The sequence below is a fragment of the Panthera leo genome, chromosome E3 (assembly GCF_018350215.1).
Source record: "Panthera leo isolate Ple1 chromosome E3, P.leo_Ple1_pat1.1, whole genome shotgun sequence".
NCBI lineage: Eukaryota > Metazoa > Chordata > Mammalia > Carnivora > Felidae > Panthera > Panthera leo.
This window is the reverse complement of record NC_056694.1, coordinates 28,510,553-28,528,326: the sequence shown is the minus strand read 5'-3', so window position 1 is coordinate 28,528,326 and position 17,774 is coordinate 28,510,553. Positions and strand designations below refer to the sequence as shown.

At 49.5% G+C, this 17,774-nt stretch overlaps 1 protein-coding gene across 5 annotated transcripts in view; it reads right to left on the bottom strand.

Annotated features, from left to right (window-relative positions):
- Window positions 1-17,774, bottom strand: part of MYH11 (myosin heavy chain 11) — a 122,593-nt gene that overhangs the window by 79,854 nt on the left and 24,965 nt on the right. For all 5 annotated transcript variants that reach the window (XM_042922891.1, XM_042922887.1, XM_042922888.1 and 2 more), the window contains exon 3: window positions 16,621-16,777. In XM_042922891.1, the coding sequence (XP_042778825.1) occupies window positions 16,621-16,777 (157 nt within the window). The remainder of the gene's footprint in view (window positions 1-16,620; window positions 16,778-17,774) is intronic.

Here is a 17,774-nt window from a genome sequence, read left to right as displayed (position 1 = left end):
GTGGGAGAACCAATCCCATGGTTTTTGGCCACGACATTTGCAGCTGCTTGTACAGCCGCCCTAGAGAACGGGCACAGTCGCATCCAGATGGCCAACAGGTACACGGAAAGATGCTCAACATCACTCATCATCCGGGAAATACCAATCGAAACCACAATGAGATACCACCTCACACCTGTCAGAAGGGCTGACATTGACAACTCGGGCAACAAGAGATGTTGGCGAGGATGCGGAGATGTTGGTGGGAATGCAAGCTGGTACAGCCCCTCTGGAAAACGGTGTGGAGGTTCCTCAACATATTAAAAACAGAACTACCCTACGACCCAGCAATTGCATTGTTAGGTATTTACCCAAGGGATACAGGAGTGCTGATTCATACGGACGCGAGGGTATTGTGCTGCGTGAAATTAGTCAGAGAAAGACAAATATCCTAAGACTTCACTCCTACGTGGAATTTGAGAAACCTAACAGACGAACATAGGAGAAGGAAAGGAAAAATAAGAGAAAAACAGAGAGGGAGGCAAACCATAAGAGACTCCTCAATACAGAGAACAAACTGAGGGTTGCTGGAAGGGGGTCGGGGGATGGGCACCGAGGAGGGTACTTTTCGGCAAGAGCGCTGGGTGCTGTATGGAAGTGATGAACCACAGGGTCCTGCTCCTGAAGCCAAGGCTACACTGTATGTTAACTAACTTGAATACAAATTAAAAAGAAAGAAAGAAAATGAAAATGAACACGGTTTCACAGCTAGCAGGTGGCAGGCTGGGACTCAAACCCACGGTCTGTGGGACTCCAAACCCTTTGGTTTTTTGCCACGGCACCGTTTTCTTTCTTCGGAGAACCCACACTTGTGGACTGGTGTGGCTTTGTCCGGGAGAAGAGCAGAAAAAAAACCTTTAGCCTCCCCAGGGCACTGTGGAGAGAGACCGAAGTCAGGGTCACCCCTCCTTATATCTGGGAGATCAGCAGAGGGAGGTGCCTGGCATTGACACAACCACGGGCTCCTTGTTCTGCAATCAGGGAATACGAATGTCTGTGCCTCCAACTTCCCCCCAGGAGGAGAATCTGCTCGGGAACAGAGCAAAGTAGGAAACCCATTAAACACTGACTGAGGAAGCAGGCATGGAGGAGAGAAACCAAGAAGCCTGTGATCAGAGCCAGGCAGGGAGAGACCGCCCTGGGGCTGGCCCGCACAGCCTCCACTATTTTCAGGAATGATTCTGCGACTGACAGACGGAGGGGCTATGTCGATGCATCTGTTTCAGGGGAAAAGGCAGACTTTCCCGGCAGCCCTGGGAGATTTATAGGGTCAGATGCCCGTCCTGGGGCCTTTCCCCCGCAAGGTCCCCAGGAGAGAGGCAGCAGGTCCTAGGGGAAGGCTTAGAAGCTTCCAGGGAGGCTCCACGCTGGGGGCTGCCGGGGACCTCTGGCCGGAGACATGCCCATCGGAAACACACGGCCTCCAGGCGTGGGAAGCTGATAGAGCGACTGGTACGGGCACCAAGAGGGCTTGAAACGGGCACCGCGTACGGACCCGCGACTTCCTGGCTTGTCCCGCCTCCTTCCTGAGCCTGGGCTTGTATCTGACACAACAGAGCAGAGCCCTCTGAACGCGGGGAGCAGGGTCCCCTCCGAGCTCTGCACTCACTGCTTCTTCTGCTCACGCCTCCCTCTTCCTGCCTGATCCGTTCTCTTTCTTCTTCTTTTTCCCATTGAGGTGAAATTCACATAATACAAAATTAACCGAATGAAGCGAATGATTCGGGGGCATGTGGTCCATTCGCAGCATTGTGCACATCTAGTTCCAAAACATTCTTACCAGCCCCAAATAAAACCCCTACCCATTCAGGAGGCACCCTTCACGCCATACCTCCCACACCTGCTGGCAGTGACTTCACATAAATACAACGGTACAGTATGGAGCCTCCTGTGTCTGGCTTCTCTCATTTAGCACGATGTTTGCGAAGTTCACCCCTGTTGTGATATATATCAGAATCCCATTCCTTCTTAGGACTGAATAACATTCCGCTGTACGAATAGAGCATATTTTGTGTATCCATTCATCTACTGATGGGCATTTGGGTTGTTTCTACCTTTGAGCTGTTGTAAATAGTACTGCTCTGAACATCCAAGCACAAATTTTCACTTGAGTGCTCATTTTCAATTTTTTGGGGTACACACCCCAATCCATTCTTCAAATGGCACCTTGAAAGTCACCTCCTCTATGATTTTCTCTGACACTGTACCTCCCTGCACTTAAGTTGGAAGCCTTTCAACTGCATGCCCCGTCTGGGGCTGCCAGGGGCAGTGGTTGAAGTTGTACACTGCATAACTCTAAGGGGAACCATTCACACTGGTCATTATAGATTTGTGTATTTATTAAAACAATGTGGCAGCAGATGAAGGAAAAGTGCCTTGAGAAAGGGGTGACTTTTTCTATTTCTATAAGGGCACCACATGGCCTAGTGGTGGCCCTGGCTGTGACAGTCCAAAAGTTCCCTCCGCTGTAGCACTTAATTTCACTGTGATCATTGTTTCAACCTCAATACTCTTAGCGGGGAAGAGTACAGGTTATCTGGAATAGTAATGGGCCATGTATGATGTAACAGGCAGAATTTTTCTCTTCCGCCTTAGTAAAACTTATGCTACTTTATATTATTTATAATAGCCCCAAAGTAGAGACAATAAAGACATCTGTCGACTGCTAAATGGATACACAAAATGCGGTGCATCCATACAGTGGAGTATCGCTCAGCCATAAAGAAGAAATAAAGCCCTGACTGGACACAACGTGGATAAAGCCTGAAGGAAGCCATGACGCTCAGGGCAAGAAGCCAGGCACACAGGACCACATAGTGTCTCATTCATTCCACGGATAGGATATTTCCAGAAGAGAGACACAGAAAGTAGACGAGGCATCCCGTGGAACTGGAGGCGGGACTGGGAGGTAACTACCCTGGGCACACAATTTCTTCTTGGGGTGAGAGAAATATAAAATTAGATGGTGCTGTGGGGCACCTGGGTGGCTCAGTTGGTTAAGTGTCCGACTCTTGGTTTCAGCTCGGGTCAAGATCTTGCGGTTCATGGGACGGAGCCCCGAGTTGGGCTCCGCGCTGACAGCTTGGAGCCTGCTTGGGACTCTCTCCCTCCCTCTCCCTCTCTCTCTGCCCCTCCCCTGCTCATGTTCATGTGAGTCCATACACACATGCTCTCTCTCTCTCTCTCAATATAAATAAACGTTTTAAAAATAAATAAAGCATACCACAATAAACCTTTTTAAAAACACTATGCTAATTTTACACCATCTCTGAATTGAGAGATCGGACTCCTTCAACAGAGCTATTCATTTTTCGGAGGTTTCAAAACTGCTTTTCACGCTTCTCCTACTAGCCTGTGAGCTGCTGGAGGTCAAGGGCTGGCCGTGATTCCGGGTGCCGGGAACAACGCCGGACACATAGGAGGTACTCAAGAAATGCTAACTGATTGGCATCTCGCTCTCTCTAAGGCAGTTGAGACCGAAGCAATGGGAAACACTTATGTCTGTGTTCACATAACCCCTTGGCAAACAAGTCCTGACCCCCGACTGTGTGCCAGCCACCGGAAACCTGAAGTTCACTAAGACCTACTCAGTGTGCTTTTGAGAGACTGATGATCCAGTGTGGGAGTCAGATGGGTAGAGCAATGACTTCAGGAAGGGAGGAAATGCTGGGGGCACCTGGGTGGCTCAGTCGGTTAAGCGTCTGACTTTGGTTCAGGTCATGATCTCACGGTTCACGAGTTCAGACCCCGCGGCGGGCTCTGTGCTGACGGCTCGGAGCCTGGAGCCTGCTTCGGATTCTGTGTCTCCCTCTCTCTCTGCCCCTCCCCTGCTCACACTCTGTTTCTCTCTCTCAAAAAATGAATACCCATTTAAAACATTAAAAAAAAAATAAATACATAAAGCGAGCAGAGCCTACGACGGGTATTTGCCCAAAATGCTGTGTAAGACAACTAGCTTGGCAGCTGCCTGAGAGCCAACAAGTCTTCTCAGCTGAAGCGATTCTGTGCTACGTGGAGAAAGACGTGTAGCGTTTCCCCAAGAGGAGACACCAAAAAAGCAGAGCATCTCAAGCAGGGGGCCTGGGCCACAGTAGGTCAGAGATGGAAGGGACACCGTCCGGGAGCAGAGATCTGCAGGGCCGGGGCTGGCATGCCAAGGTCGCTCAGCCCAGAGACCCGGCGTTCCCCTCACCTCACACGCACCCCTGCACACCCCTCCCTCCCTTCCTTCCCCAACCCTCGGGGTCCGGCCTTGGGCATGCAAGTCTGCGAGTGAGATTTCCGAGCAGATGATGGGCTCCAGAGGTCCCTCCCCCGAAGCTGGCCTGAAGATTCTCAGGGGATGCCCAGCCCCCCACAGACCAGCTATTTCGGCCTGATCCCAAACACAAGCTCGTGGTTTATCGCTGGGAAGCCAGAGGCCTGCAGGCTGACCATAAAAGGAGAAAACAGACCCAGGCTCACTGCTTCTTTTCCTTCCCATGCCAGGCTGCTGTGGGACCCAGCGAGAGGGCAGCGGCCAAGCCCGTGTCCCTGTAGGGTCACCACTACCCACCCCGCCGCCCCTCACCGCAGCCAGTCAAGAAGGGAGGACACAGGCCCCACCGTGTGCAGAAGAGAAGTAGCCCCCCTAGTGCCACGTGTGAAGGCGGTTGTCAGAGGATTCCAGACCCACGGTGAATGTCAGTGCTGGGCCTCAACTGCGGGTCCTGGCATGACAGCTAACACTTATCACACCTGCTGCGAACGGGCACCGTGTTCCCCGTGCACTTGTGAACCCTTGCAACAACTGGGGCGGGCACAGTGATTAGCCTCACGGGGCAAGAGAGGAAACTGGGGCACAAAGGAGTGGGTGCATTGGCAGAACAGGGATTTGAACCCAGCTCAGGAGCTGATGCCCGAACCCACCACCCTGGAGGTCAGGGCCCTTCTCTTTCTCTGGTCTTGATCTGCCACCTTCTTTCTCCCCCAGCAGAGTGGGCAGCAAGAGATTCTGAGTGGGAAGAGACATACTCTGAGGGTTTATGCAGGACCCAGCAGGAATTTTCCAGACCTACGCAAAGCTCTGGCATCTTTTTGTTTGTTTACTTATTTTGACAGAGAGGAAGCGAGCAGGGAGGAGCAGAGAAAAGGGGAGAGAGGGAGGGAATCCTCAATGCCAGTGCAGAGCCTGACGTGGGGCTTGAACCCACGAACTGTGAGATCACGACCAGAGCCGGAATCAAGAGTCACATGCTTAACTGACTGAGCCACCCAGGTGCCCCAGGTCTGGCATCTTTTCTTTTTTAATTTTTTAAGAAAATTTTTCATCTTTATTTGTTTTGAGAGAGAGATAGAGGGTGAGCAGGGGAAGGACAGAGAGAGAGGGAGACACAGAATCCGAAGCAGGCTCTGGCATCTTTAACAGCAGACGTGGCCAGTTGGCGGGTGGGACACGGGAAGACCGATATTTTCACGGTCAGCACAGAGCCCAGCACAAGGCTCGGTCCCACCAACCGCGAGATCACGACCGGAGCTGAGATCGAGAGTCGGAGGCTTAACCGACTGAGCCACCCAGGCGTCCCCCTGGAAGTCCCTTACATAGCACATGTGTTTGTGCAATGATTTGATGAATACCTGGGTCTCCCTCCCCTTGTGTGTCCCCACCCCCCCACAGCGGGGCCTCGGTTAACACTGTTGAATCAAAGGCAACCAGGGATTTCCTCTGGGGTTGGGAGGACAGAGAGGGAGGAGGAGGCCGGAGCGTGCATTTCTCATCAGCGATTATCAGCCAGAGCTCCCCAAGTCCCTTGAGCATGCCTGCTCCTTCAACTCAGTATTTACTGCTTGTTAAAAAATAAACAAACTCTCCCTAGCTCTCTCCCCTCCGTGCAAGACACCAAAGGGCGGTCCCTAAAAGGCTCATCGGACGATCCTCTATGCTTCCTCATTTCCTGGCAAAGAACGTGAACTGCCCATGACAACTCAGCACCGACCTTGCTTTGTCACGGCGTGTCAGTGAGGACCGAGTCAGGCAGAAGGAGCCACCCCCCACCGCCCTGCCAGGCCAGACACAGAGCCGCGACAAAATCTCCGAAGACCACGCATCCGGTCCCCTCTCTTGGGGGGCGTTGTAGGAACACGGTCTCTGGAGCAAAACGACTTGACATGACTTCCTGGTCCCGCCTCTTGGGCAAAGCACTGTTCTTTTGAGGAGAAGAAGGATAAAAATCCATACCCTTCAAGGATATGGAAACAGTGATGTCAGACTGGATGCACAAAGCTGACAATTAACCCACGGCATGTTGGAGAACGCAGCGCTCGCTAGGATCGTCACCAGGGCCATCATCAATGTCATCCAAAATAGTGAGCCTGCCAAGCCGTCTAGACGGCAGTGATTCTGTCCCAAGAGGACGGGGTATTAGGCCAGGTCCGGCCCTTTCTAATGGGAAGGCCCAAGCTAGTCCCTTAGCCTCCTGGGGCCTCAGTTTCCTGGTCTGTTAAACGGGGGCAACGGCACTCTGGTACCACACCACCGCCGACGAAAGTCAGTGTTTTGAGGATGGCAGAGGGTGACGTCTCCAGCTGCACAAGGGCTGGAGGGCCAAGTCACCTGGTACGCTGAGTCTCCTTTTTGTCTAACGGGGAGGCTGTCCTGAGGCAGGGTGCTGCCCTGCGTGGTGCTGGAGAGGGCCGAGCCGTGCAGGCTTTACAGAGCAGTGAGCCAGGGCAGGGGCGGGGGGTGGAGGGGACATGGGTGCCCTTCCTCTCTCTGCCAAGTTCACAGAGCAGCCCTTGGTGGGGGGGGGGGGTTGGTGACCCTGAGCTGCCCCCACCCCCCAGGGCCCGCCAACCACAGACAGAGCGATGCGACTGAGTGTGGGAACTTGCAAAGCAAGAGAGCCTAGAGGTTAGGTCACCCCACCTCCCAGATGGCTCTCCAGCTTAAAGAGGGCTTGAGCTGACAGAGGCCAGCTGGCTGTTGTTTCTTTTCTAATCCCCTGAGAGTGGCCGTTTGGTGCTAATTACACGAGGACAAAACGCGTCCAGACGCGATCTTGCACGGGGTAACACATCCTGAGGGCTGTACTCAGCACATGAGAATGAAATTCTATGCGCCCTCCACACTCTTCCCCCCTACCCCACCTGCAAACCACTGCAGGGGAGGCGGGAGACCCAAAGTGCTACGTCAAGGGTGGTGTTTTCCCCACATTTATTGTGTTAATTTGCCCCAGTCAACAAACTGTCCTAGGCAGCCCAGGCTTCAACACCCTGACCGTCTAGGAGCAAACAGCCTTCCATGGGGGTACAGTCGGGGGCTCAATGCAGCAGCTGGAGCCCCCCACTGACCAGGCGAGCCTTCAGCTTGGGCGTCAGATAAACCCAAGTTCAAATCCAGCTCTGACATGTTTGGAGCTTTTGACAAGTTCTTCTCCTCTCTGAGCCTCAGTTTCCCCAGCTATAAAAGGAGGCTAATAATGACACCCGCTTGGGGCACCTGGGTGGCTCAGTCGATTAAGCGTCTGACTTCAGCTCAGGAGGTCATGATCTCACGATTCGTGGGTTCGAGACCTGCGTCAGGCTCTGTGCTGACAGCTCAGAGCCTGGAGCTTGCTTCAGATTCTGTGTCTCCCTCTCCCTGCCCCTCCTCCGCTCATTCATTCCCCCTCTCTCTCTCAAAAATAAATAAACATTAAAAAAAAATTTAATATTAGCACCCGCTTCCCATGTTGGATTATCCGACAACTCACATAACCACAGACCCATGTGCACATGCACACACGGGAAGGAATGAAGGGAAAAATAATGAAAAGTTTTGGAAGGGTATAGTATTTGCTGTTTCATGAAAACCAGCAAGGAAAATGTTATGGGGAAACATAAAAACTTTGTTGGCCTTCCTGGCTTTATAATTTAGTATTGCTTGTATTCTAGATTACATATGTGGGCACTATAATAGTTTCAAGGCTTGATTTTATTATTTTTTTTAACGTTTATCTACTTTGACAGAGACAGTGCAAGCAAGGGAGGGACAGAGAGAGAGGGAGACAGAGGATCTGAAGCAGGCTCTGGGCTGACAGCAGTGAGCCTGATGTGGGGCTCGAACTCACGAACTGGGAGATCACCACCTGAGCTGAAGTTGGACGCTCAACCAACTGAGCCACCCAGGCACCCCAAGGTTTCATTTTAAAGATCTTAATCTGATCCTGTCTGCCTTGTAGGTTTGGGGTAAGGATTGATAGAGAATATTCCCAGGAAGCATAGGGCAAGCACACAATAAAAATCCACTATTATCCTTATCACCACTTTGGAAAAGAAGGTTTGAGAGAGTTTCCATTGAAGGAGAGTGGGTTGAACACATGCATTTAAGGCTCCTTCCTCCCCAAACCTGAGTGAAATGACAGTAAAGGGATTTTTCAAACACAGGTGAACCAGAGAAGAGAGAGTAAATAGCAACGAAATCTGGGAAGCCAGAAAACAGGATGAGTGATGGCAGTCCCAGGGAAGAAGTGTGAGCTGACAATGGAGAAGACTGGAAGAAATGTGATTTCATCCCAGAATCCCCTGTGCACCTCCCTCTCCCCCTCCACTGGCCAAACCTCAGTAACCAGCTGCACCAGGGGGTCTCTGGAAGAATGGGTGAAGGAGCACTTATAAACATGAGGATGAGCTCAAAGTTGGCTTGAGAAGCTGCTGGAAAAGCCAGATACCTTCCACACTCCCTGCAGCCAAATGGCTGCCCTTCCCACAGCCCACAGAAAGGGGCAGATTTTATTCTCTGGAGAGCATTAAACAGAGAGTCCCTGGCCTGGGGTGCACCAGGGACCATATGAAAAGGAAAACGTGCAAGTTTCACTCCACAGTTTGAAGCCCTTAGCCTCTTAACTAGAGTTTCAAAATACTGGTACACAGGGGCGCCTGGGCGGCTCAGTGGGTTAAGCATCTGACACTTGATTATGGCTCAAGTCATGATCTCACGGTTCATGGGATTGAGCCCCATGTTGAGCTCTGCTGTTGGCACAGAGCCCGCTTGGGATTCTCTCTCTCCCCCTACTGCCCCTCCCCCTCTTACTTGCTCACACCCATGTGCGCGCTCTCTCTCTCTCTCTCTCTCTCACACACACACACACAAGCAACCAAAATGACTGTGGACAGATCTTGACCCTCCAGGGAGAAGACAACACAAATCTTCCCTGAAAAATCTGATCAGCCCAAGGAAAGATGGAAAGAGCAATTGGAAGTGCTCCAGGGAAGAGCCAAGCTCATCCCCAGCAAGCTATTCGTGCAAGTTCAGAGCGCCCATCACTGCTGTGGTGCCCATGCACTGATGCATCCCTGATGCACGGATAGCCAAGAATCAGCAAACTTCTGAAGAAAGCTATTAATATGTCAGACAGAAATGGAAATAAGTCAATAGGAAAAGAACCATCCTGGAGGGAACAGACTCAACATGGAGACGAATCCTCCAAGGAAAAGGACATCACATCACATGGGGAAAAAATGCTATAAGAAAGAAATATTCAGGAAACAAAATAGAGTTCTTAGAAATTACACACACACACACACACACACACACACACAAACAGAAATTAAAATTTAATGGAAGGTTTGTAAGACAAAGTTGAGGAAAGTGTACAGAAAAGGCTAAGAAGATGAAAAAGGGATAGTGCCAGAGTTCAATTCTGGACATGAGAAAACTTCTAGAGAAGCAGAACAGCGAATACAGAGAAAAAATAAATCATCAAGGAAGTAATTCACGAAAATGTCCCAGAACTTAAGGCCATGAGTTTACAGATTAAGAGGGTCCATGAAGTCTCCAGCACAATGGGTGAAAACAGATCCATGACAAATCCCATCATCATGAACAGGGGGATAAAGAAGGGTCTAAAAGCCTCCAGAGAAGGAGGGGAATAAATTGGTCACACACGAACGATTAAGACTCCAATTGGCTTTTATCTTCTCAAAAATGACACAAGCTAGAAGACTGTGAAGCGATGCCTTCAAAATTCTGAAAGAAAACTATTTGTTGCTTGAAATTTTAAACCCAGCTAAACTAGCCGTCACATATTAGAGAAGTAACAAGTCTTCAGATGAGATATGCAGGATCTCAATCTGCCTCATACACATCCTTTCTTGAGAAGGCACTAGAAAAGGTGCTCCATTTAAACAGCACAGCAAATCAAGGAAGAGGAAGGCATGAAACCAGGGCCAAGGAATCCACCAAGAGAGCAGTGAAGTGAATTCCAAGCATGGTTAGGAAGGTCTCGGATGTCAGCTACCAGTCATGGAGGGTAGCCAGGGCAGCTCAGAAGCCTCCAGTTGCAACCACCTTCAAGGAGAAGCTGTAAGTAGGGTCCCCAACACATATCTAGACATAGTGAAGGGGGATTAGCACATTTAGAATGGAGAATCTGGGGAAGAGTTAGTGATTAAGTACATCCATTCATTATCAACAAGTATTAACTGAGCAGCTTCTATATGCTGGGCACCAGTAGGTATGCTGGAGATACAGAAATGAATAGGCAGACAAGGATACAGTCTGGCTCTTAGGCAGTTGATGGGTCCTCAGGAACTTAAGGGATCACTCATGTAACACATTCAAAGATTACATTCTACATTCACCGCATGTGTTATCCATCCCAACCCACCTCTTCACACCCCATCTTGTTCTACAAAAACCTTGTGGAGGAGGAAGCCACAGTTGCTTGCTTTATGTCTCCAACAAGACAGAAAGCTCGGGGCGCCTGGGTGGTTCAGGCGGTTAAGCGCCCAATTTTGGCTCTGGTCATGATCTCACGGTTCGTGGGTTCAAGCCCCGCGTCGGGCTCTGTGCTGACAGCTCGGAGCCTGGAGCCTGCTTCTGATTCTGTTTCTCCCTCTCTCTCTGCTCCTCCCCTGCTCATTCTCTGTCTCTCTCTGTCTCTCAAAAGTAAATAAACATTAAAACAAACCAAAAATAAAAGACAGAAAGCTCCTTGTGGCTCCCGGCCAAATGACCTTACAGACTGGGACAGCAATATTCATCAACGGAGTCACAAACTGGGCCTACACCTTCCTTTGCAAAAACCAAATTTCCCCTTTAGAGAGAAGAAGGTTTTTTTTCCCAAAGCTTCCACTTTTTTCCCATGATCTGTTTCATTGGAGTCTATCATTGCCAGTTTTCCAGAAAGGACCAGGTAATGCCAAAATGAATGCCTCAGTAGCAACTGCTGATTAACATTTGCACTCAATAGTTTATCTTTTACGGATGGGCGTGCTCACAGTTAATAGATTTCCCTTGGGGGTTAAAATGTGCCAACGCTTCTAAGTCATTTTCCATCTCACTATGTGATTTTGTGTCAAAATGTAGAGCCCGCAGGGAATGGAATGTATTGACATGGGGATCCCCGTCATCGAGTATTACCGTGCCCCACAGTCGGGAGGTTGTCTGCGGAAGCCAAATGATCCCGACACAGAACTACTCTTTGATGAGTTCACCACTTAGGAAACCAAACCCCACTGAAGCAGCCCTCTCTGGTCCTCATCACTGCCTCTTATCCAACTCAGCAGCTTTATCTTGCCGATGACTGGGTGTCAGCACCCACCATCATCCATACACACACACACACACAACAAAGCAGCAGCCATGCACAACAGGCAATTTCCCTAAAGGTGCAATGTGTCGCGAGGTCAATGAGCTCAGAAAGGCCACGAAGGAAGTCACGTCCGTTCACAACTAAATTGTGACCACAGAGTCACCGCGAACGACAACATGGTAGTATTTTAAGAACAATGAAACAAAAGAACACTTGGGAAAACTCTAATAAGTCTGCAAAAATTATCCTCTTCAGCTGGTGCTGCAGAGATCAAACACGACGTGAGGAATGCTGCGATATGCTCTCACGTGATTTTGTCCAAAGAGAAAAAAAAAGGTTAAAAAATATCAACCCTGGGGCGCCTGGGTGGGCTCAGTCCGTTAAGCGTTCGACTTCAGCTCAGGTCATGATCTCACAGTTCGTGAGTTCCAACCCTGCATTGGGCTGTCTGCTGTCAGCACAAAGCCCACTTCGGATCCTTTGTCTCCCTCTCTCTCTGCCCCTTCCCTGTTCTCTCTCTCTCTCAAAAATAAATAAACATTAAAAAAAATCAGCCCTTAATTTTATACTCAATGTAAGAATTGGCATCTAGTTCCAATTATAGCCAAATTCCTACCGTACGCAGATAAAATAAATTTACAATTTGCAATGTCATTGCCCCAGCCCAGTCAAAACGTCTCCCCACCCCACCCCACCCCTTCCAGTGAAACTTTGGTCCCTGTTTTAAGTGACCTTTTTTTTCTGGAATCAGTTATTTTCAGACACTCAAAACTCCCTTCATTTCAAGACTTTCAGCTCAGTTACCACACGAAAGGCTGCATACCAAAGGTTAATGGTGGTGACCTCTGGGTGAAAGGATTATGGGTGCTGGTATATGTTTTTATTTTTTCTAGAATGAACATAAAATATTAAAGTTTTTTTTTTTTTTTAACTTACACACATGTATTTTAAGAGCACTGTGGGAGTGCTTACCTGTGACTTTCCCTTCCCCTTCGCTAATGGAATTTCATTTCATTCCAGTATTCAGAAAAAAAAATGGGCTTGTGGGAGCTCCCTCAGCTCCAGGAAAGAGCCAGGAATAGTCTGAACCAATTATGAAGGTCCCGGTCCTGTTTGCCAACCCTGGGTTTAGAGGTCGGCATGTGACCAAGTTTTAATTAATGAGACGTAAGGGGATGCCTGCTGAGGAATTCCTGGAAAAGATTTTTCTCCCGGGTAAAAAAAAGAGACATGGAAAAAAGAACCTAGCCTTCCACTTCCTTCATGCGTTCCGCTATCATCGCATGAAGACATGATATCTGGAGCTATGGCTGCCATCTTGTAACCATGAGGGAGAAGCCCAGAAAATCCCAGAGGGGTCTGTTTTTGAGCTGCTGGATTAACTAACCCTGAAATCGTCCACCTGTTCTCTTCTTGTTACGTGAGATAATAAACTCCTATTGTTTAAGCCGCTTTAATTGGTTGCTACGTGGGGGTTTTTTGCAACCCAAAGCACCCCCAAATGCCATGAATGCTGCAACTTTGTGATGTTCAACTTCCTTAAAAAGGTATGTGAATCATCACTGTTAACTTTTCCATCAAGGGAGACCACAAAGAAATGTTTTTGTTTGTTTGTTTGTTTTTCTAAACAAGGACACCTATCTAACTCCAGGAACCATCGCGTCACAACCCGAGATTACATGTCCATGTAGCCATCTTTGCAAGGCTCCCTCTGCTGGTTGTTGAAGGTAATGGCAGCCCCAGGTCTGCAGTGGTCCAGCTTGGGTCATACTTGTAGGGTTTGACCTGCTCTGTCAGTAACTTGGGGGCACTTCTACCTGAGACCCTCTAGCTTGAGGAGTGTCTCCCAGGCACACCTGGATCCCTGTCCTCAGGAACTTCCAGAACGGAGTTCTCCATTCCTGACTCACAACACTCTTGGAGGTAGCTATCCCAGAGGTTGACAAGTCAGACCCAAGGGCCGGGCAGTGAACACAAATGAGTGCCCCCAGTCCTGGGAAACTCATGCCCTCTCTAAACGGATGGTTGACATGTGGGAACACAGGTCCAGTGTTGGCAGATGTTCCGATATTTTCACAAGAACCTAAGTCGGTTGTGTCTGACTTCAGCTCAGGTCACGATCTCACGGTTCATGAGTTCGAGCCCTGCGTCGGGCTCTGTGCTGACAGCTCAGAGCCTGCAGCCTGTATCCAGTTCTGTGTCTCTCTCTCTCTCTCTGCCCCTTCCCTGCTTGTAACTCTCTCTCTCTCTCAAAAAACATAAAATAAATAAAATAAACATTTTAAAAAAAGTTGACAACTACTTCAAGTATCCTGAAAACTCTGTGTGGACCAAACCAAAGTTATCTGAAGGCTGGATACAGCCCATTAGCTGCTGATTCACAACCTCAGGACTATTTGCACCTCATAGTCATGTAGCAATTATATACAGCTTTAGGACTGGCAAAGCCCTTTTCTGCTGCCCTCTCCCAAGCGTAAGGAGACAGGAGAACTCCTGTATCTCAAGACCAGATCCATTTATAAGATGAAAAATCCTCTCACCCCTCCCCAAAGATCAACGGCACTGGGATGGGTGCTGTTCTTTTTACGATGCCCCCAAAACACCCGAGGAGGAAAGCAAGGGCTCGACCCTGCTGAGGCAAAGGGATTTGTTGAAAGAAGACCAAGGTTGTCCAACAGGTAAAGCTCACAACTTGGAGATGCCCCAGTTTCATTTTCTTGCCTTATTACACTGGCTAGGACCTCTAGTACATATGATGTTGAACAAGGGTGGTAAGAGGAGACACCCTTACCTTGTTACTCGTCTTAGGGGGCAAGGATTCAACCTGTCACTATCACTATCAAATCTGATGTTATAGATTTTTTGGACATTCCTTATACCAGGTTGATGAAAGTCCCTCCTTTTCCTAGTTTGCTGAGATACTTTCTCATGAACAGATACTAAGTTTTGTCAAATGCTTTTTTCTGCACCTCTGGATTAGTGGTGTGGTTTTTCTCCTTTAGACTGTCATATTGACTGATTTTTGAAGAGTGAACGAGCCTTGCATTCCTGGAGTAAGCCCTCCTGGGTCATGGCCTGGGTTCCCAAGCACTTTGAGAAACTCGTTTGCCTCTGTTGGAAAGTGTAGGTAGTAACACCGACCCTATCCCATAGATGGTGAAGATTTAAAAAAAAAGAGAATATGTGTGTTCCTGTTAAAGGAGGTCTGTGCCTTGACCCAAAGTGCTATTCAAATAGAGGCTAAGAAGAGGCCCCACAACTGCAAATGTCTGTTTTCCAAGCTTCTGGCATACCCAGCCCTGCATGAAGCACAGTAGATGCAGTCCATGATCCATGAAGCACAACAAAGTGATTCTAGATGCCACTCAGATTATGATTTTAATTTTAATAGTCACAGGGGTGCCTGGGTGGCTCGGTCGGTTAAAAGTCTGACTGTTGATTTCAGCTCAGGTCGTGGGATTTCATCCCAGAGTCGTGGGATTGAGCCCCACATCGGGCTCCGTGCTGAGCACGGAGACTGCTTATGATTCTTTCTTTTTCCCTCTGCCCCTCTCCCCCACTCATGCTCTCTCACTCTAAAATTTAAAATACTACTACTAATAATTTTAATAGTTATATATTATTTTCCATGTGCACGCAAAAAAAACGTATATAGTTGCAATGTCTAACATCCGGTTTTATGCATGATGATGAGAATAGTTTATGCTGAGTTATTGAGTTATTTATTTACTTATTTAGTTTTAATTTATTTAGAGAGCACAAGCAGGCGAGGGGCATAGAGAGAGGGAGAGAGGGAGAATCCCGAGAAGGCTCCCCACTGGCAGTGTGGAACCCGACTTGGGCTCAAACTCATAAACTGTGAACTCATGACCTGAGCTGAAATCAAGAGTCAGGCGCTTAACCATCTGAGCCACCCAGGCGCTCCTTCACTTAGTGAGCTTTGGCTAAGTACCAGGCTCTGTTCTAAGCCCTGCATGTTCAATAGTTCACTTAATCTTCACATCAGCCTATGAGATAGGTCACAGTTACTGTCATTGGCTTTTGCAGATGAGGAACCAGAGGCACAGAGAGGTTAAGTAGCTTGCTCAAGGTCACACAGCTAGTGAGTGGCAGAGCCGGGATTTAGACACAGGCGCCCCTATTCTAGAATCTATGCTCTTAACTAAATCTTGTTCAATCGGAACTAGATTGTGAGAAAGGGAGCTTATGAGAAAAATATGAATATACGGACATAATTTTTATGAAGTCTAACAAGAGCCAAAACTGAAGGTGACAGAAGTCACAGTAACAGTTACCTTGGGGAGGGGGGGGTTATAAAGGAGGTAGTGACTAGGTCGAGGCATGAGGGAACTTTCTGGAAATCTTTCACATCTTGGTCTGAGTGGTGGTTATAGGACCGCAGACCTATGCAAAAATCAATTTTAGGCTGGACACGACATCTGGCCACCCCCTGCTGTCTGTGTATTTCGCCTCAGTTAAAAGTTAAGAATAGTAATAATAATGAGGCATCAACATGGAGGTAATAAGCAACGGCCTTCAGACTGGAAACGCCTGCATTAAAATCTCCACAAGCTGCGAGACGGACCCTATCACTCCCTTTTTACAGATGGAGAAACTGAGGCTGGAGAGGCGAAGACCTCTCACACCACCCCCCGGGACTCCAGCCTCGGCTGGCTCCAAGTGCAGGGCAGGCTGGCTCAGCCCCAGGGCTGGCGGTCACCCCCTTCCTTCGGAGGTGAGGGCACCACGCGGTCCGCACCCTGACGGCCCCGCAGGGCCGGGGGGCAGCGGAGGGGCCGGGCGCCCCGGCGGCCCATGCCCGTATTTGCCCAAGCTGCCTGCTCTCTCTCGCCCTCCCAGCCGAGCGCCCAGATGCTCAGCTGCCTTCTTTCCCTTTTTCAGTCACAAGGCTCCCGGGGCCCAGCGCCCGCCCGCCAAGCTCCGCATTCTTGGCGAGGATGCAGGCGGGCAGGCCCGGAGGGGAGGAGCTCCGTCCCCGTCCCCGTCCTGGTCCCCGTCCCCCGCTCACCTTGCAGCATGCTCCGGTAGGCCGTGTCGGCGATGGCGTAGATGTGGGGTGGCATCTCGTGTCTCTTCTTGCCCTTGTACATGTCCACGATCTTCTCCGAGTAGATGGGCAGCTGCTTGTAGGGGTTGACCACCACGCAGAAGAGGCCGGAGTACGTCTGCGGACAGAGAACCCGAGTTGACTTCCAGAACACGGCCGCCCAGCCCGCAGGTCCGGGAGCAGCGACAGCCGTCACCGCCTGCGTTCGAACACTTACCGAGCGCTCTGTGTGCATTTTCTCCCCGCATCCTCACAGCAAAACTGTTGGATGCGTTCGTCTTGCCGTTTTAGAGATGGGGAAACTGAGGCTTAGAGTCCTCACGGGAACCCCTTGGCATCCCTGTTAAGGACAGGGATGGGGGAAGAGGACCAAGGGGCAAGACTGGCTTTCTGGACCACCCGCGTTCTGTTTTATAGCTGCGTGCTTTCCAATCGTCCAGGTTCAGACCTCCCAGAGACTCACGGGCTCAGACCACAGCCAACTGTTGGGCACCTACTGTATACTGTATACACTGAGCTCTAAGCCCTTCACAGGCATCTCTCTATTTAGCCTCCCATCTACCCTGTGACAGTCGCATGGTGATTTCCCTGCCGCCCATACGGCAGATGAAGAAACAGGGTTGGGGAGGTTGTCACACACACACAGCCGGCCAGAAATTTGCACCTAGAGACCACGACGCCTCCTCCCCAGATCTCACGCTCTGCACAGTAAACAAGGTACTCCCTCATCTGTAGAAAAAAAAAAAAAAAACAAAACAAAACAGGGACAAACACAGCTGTCCTTAAAAAGCATTGGTACTGGGGCACCTGGGTGGCTCAGTGGGTCAAGCATCTGACTCTTGGTTTCGGGTCAGGTCATGATCTCACAGGTTTGTGGGTTCGACACCCATGGCAGATTCCACACTGCCCCCTCTCTCTCTGTCTCTGCCTCTCTCTCTCTCTCTCTCTTCCCCCACCCCTCAAAATAAATAAACTTAAAAAAATTTTATATATATATAAAGATTGGTACTGACACAAGGTACGGCATGGGCGGACCCTGAAAATGGTATGCTCGCTATGAAAGACACAAAGGTCACATAGCGTATGATTCCATTTATATGAAATGGCCAGGACAG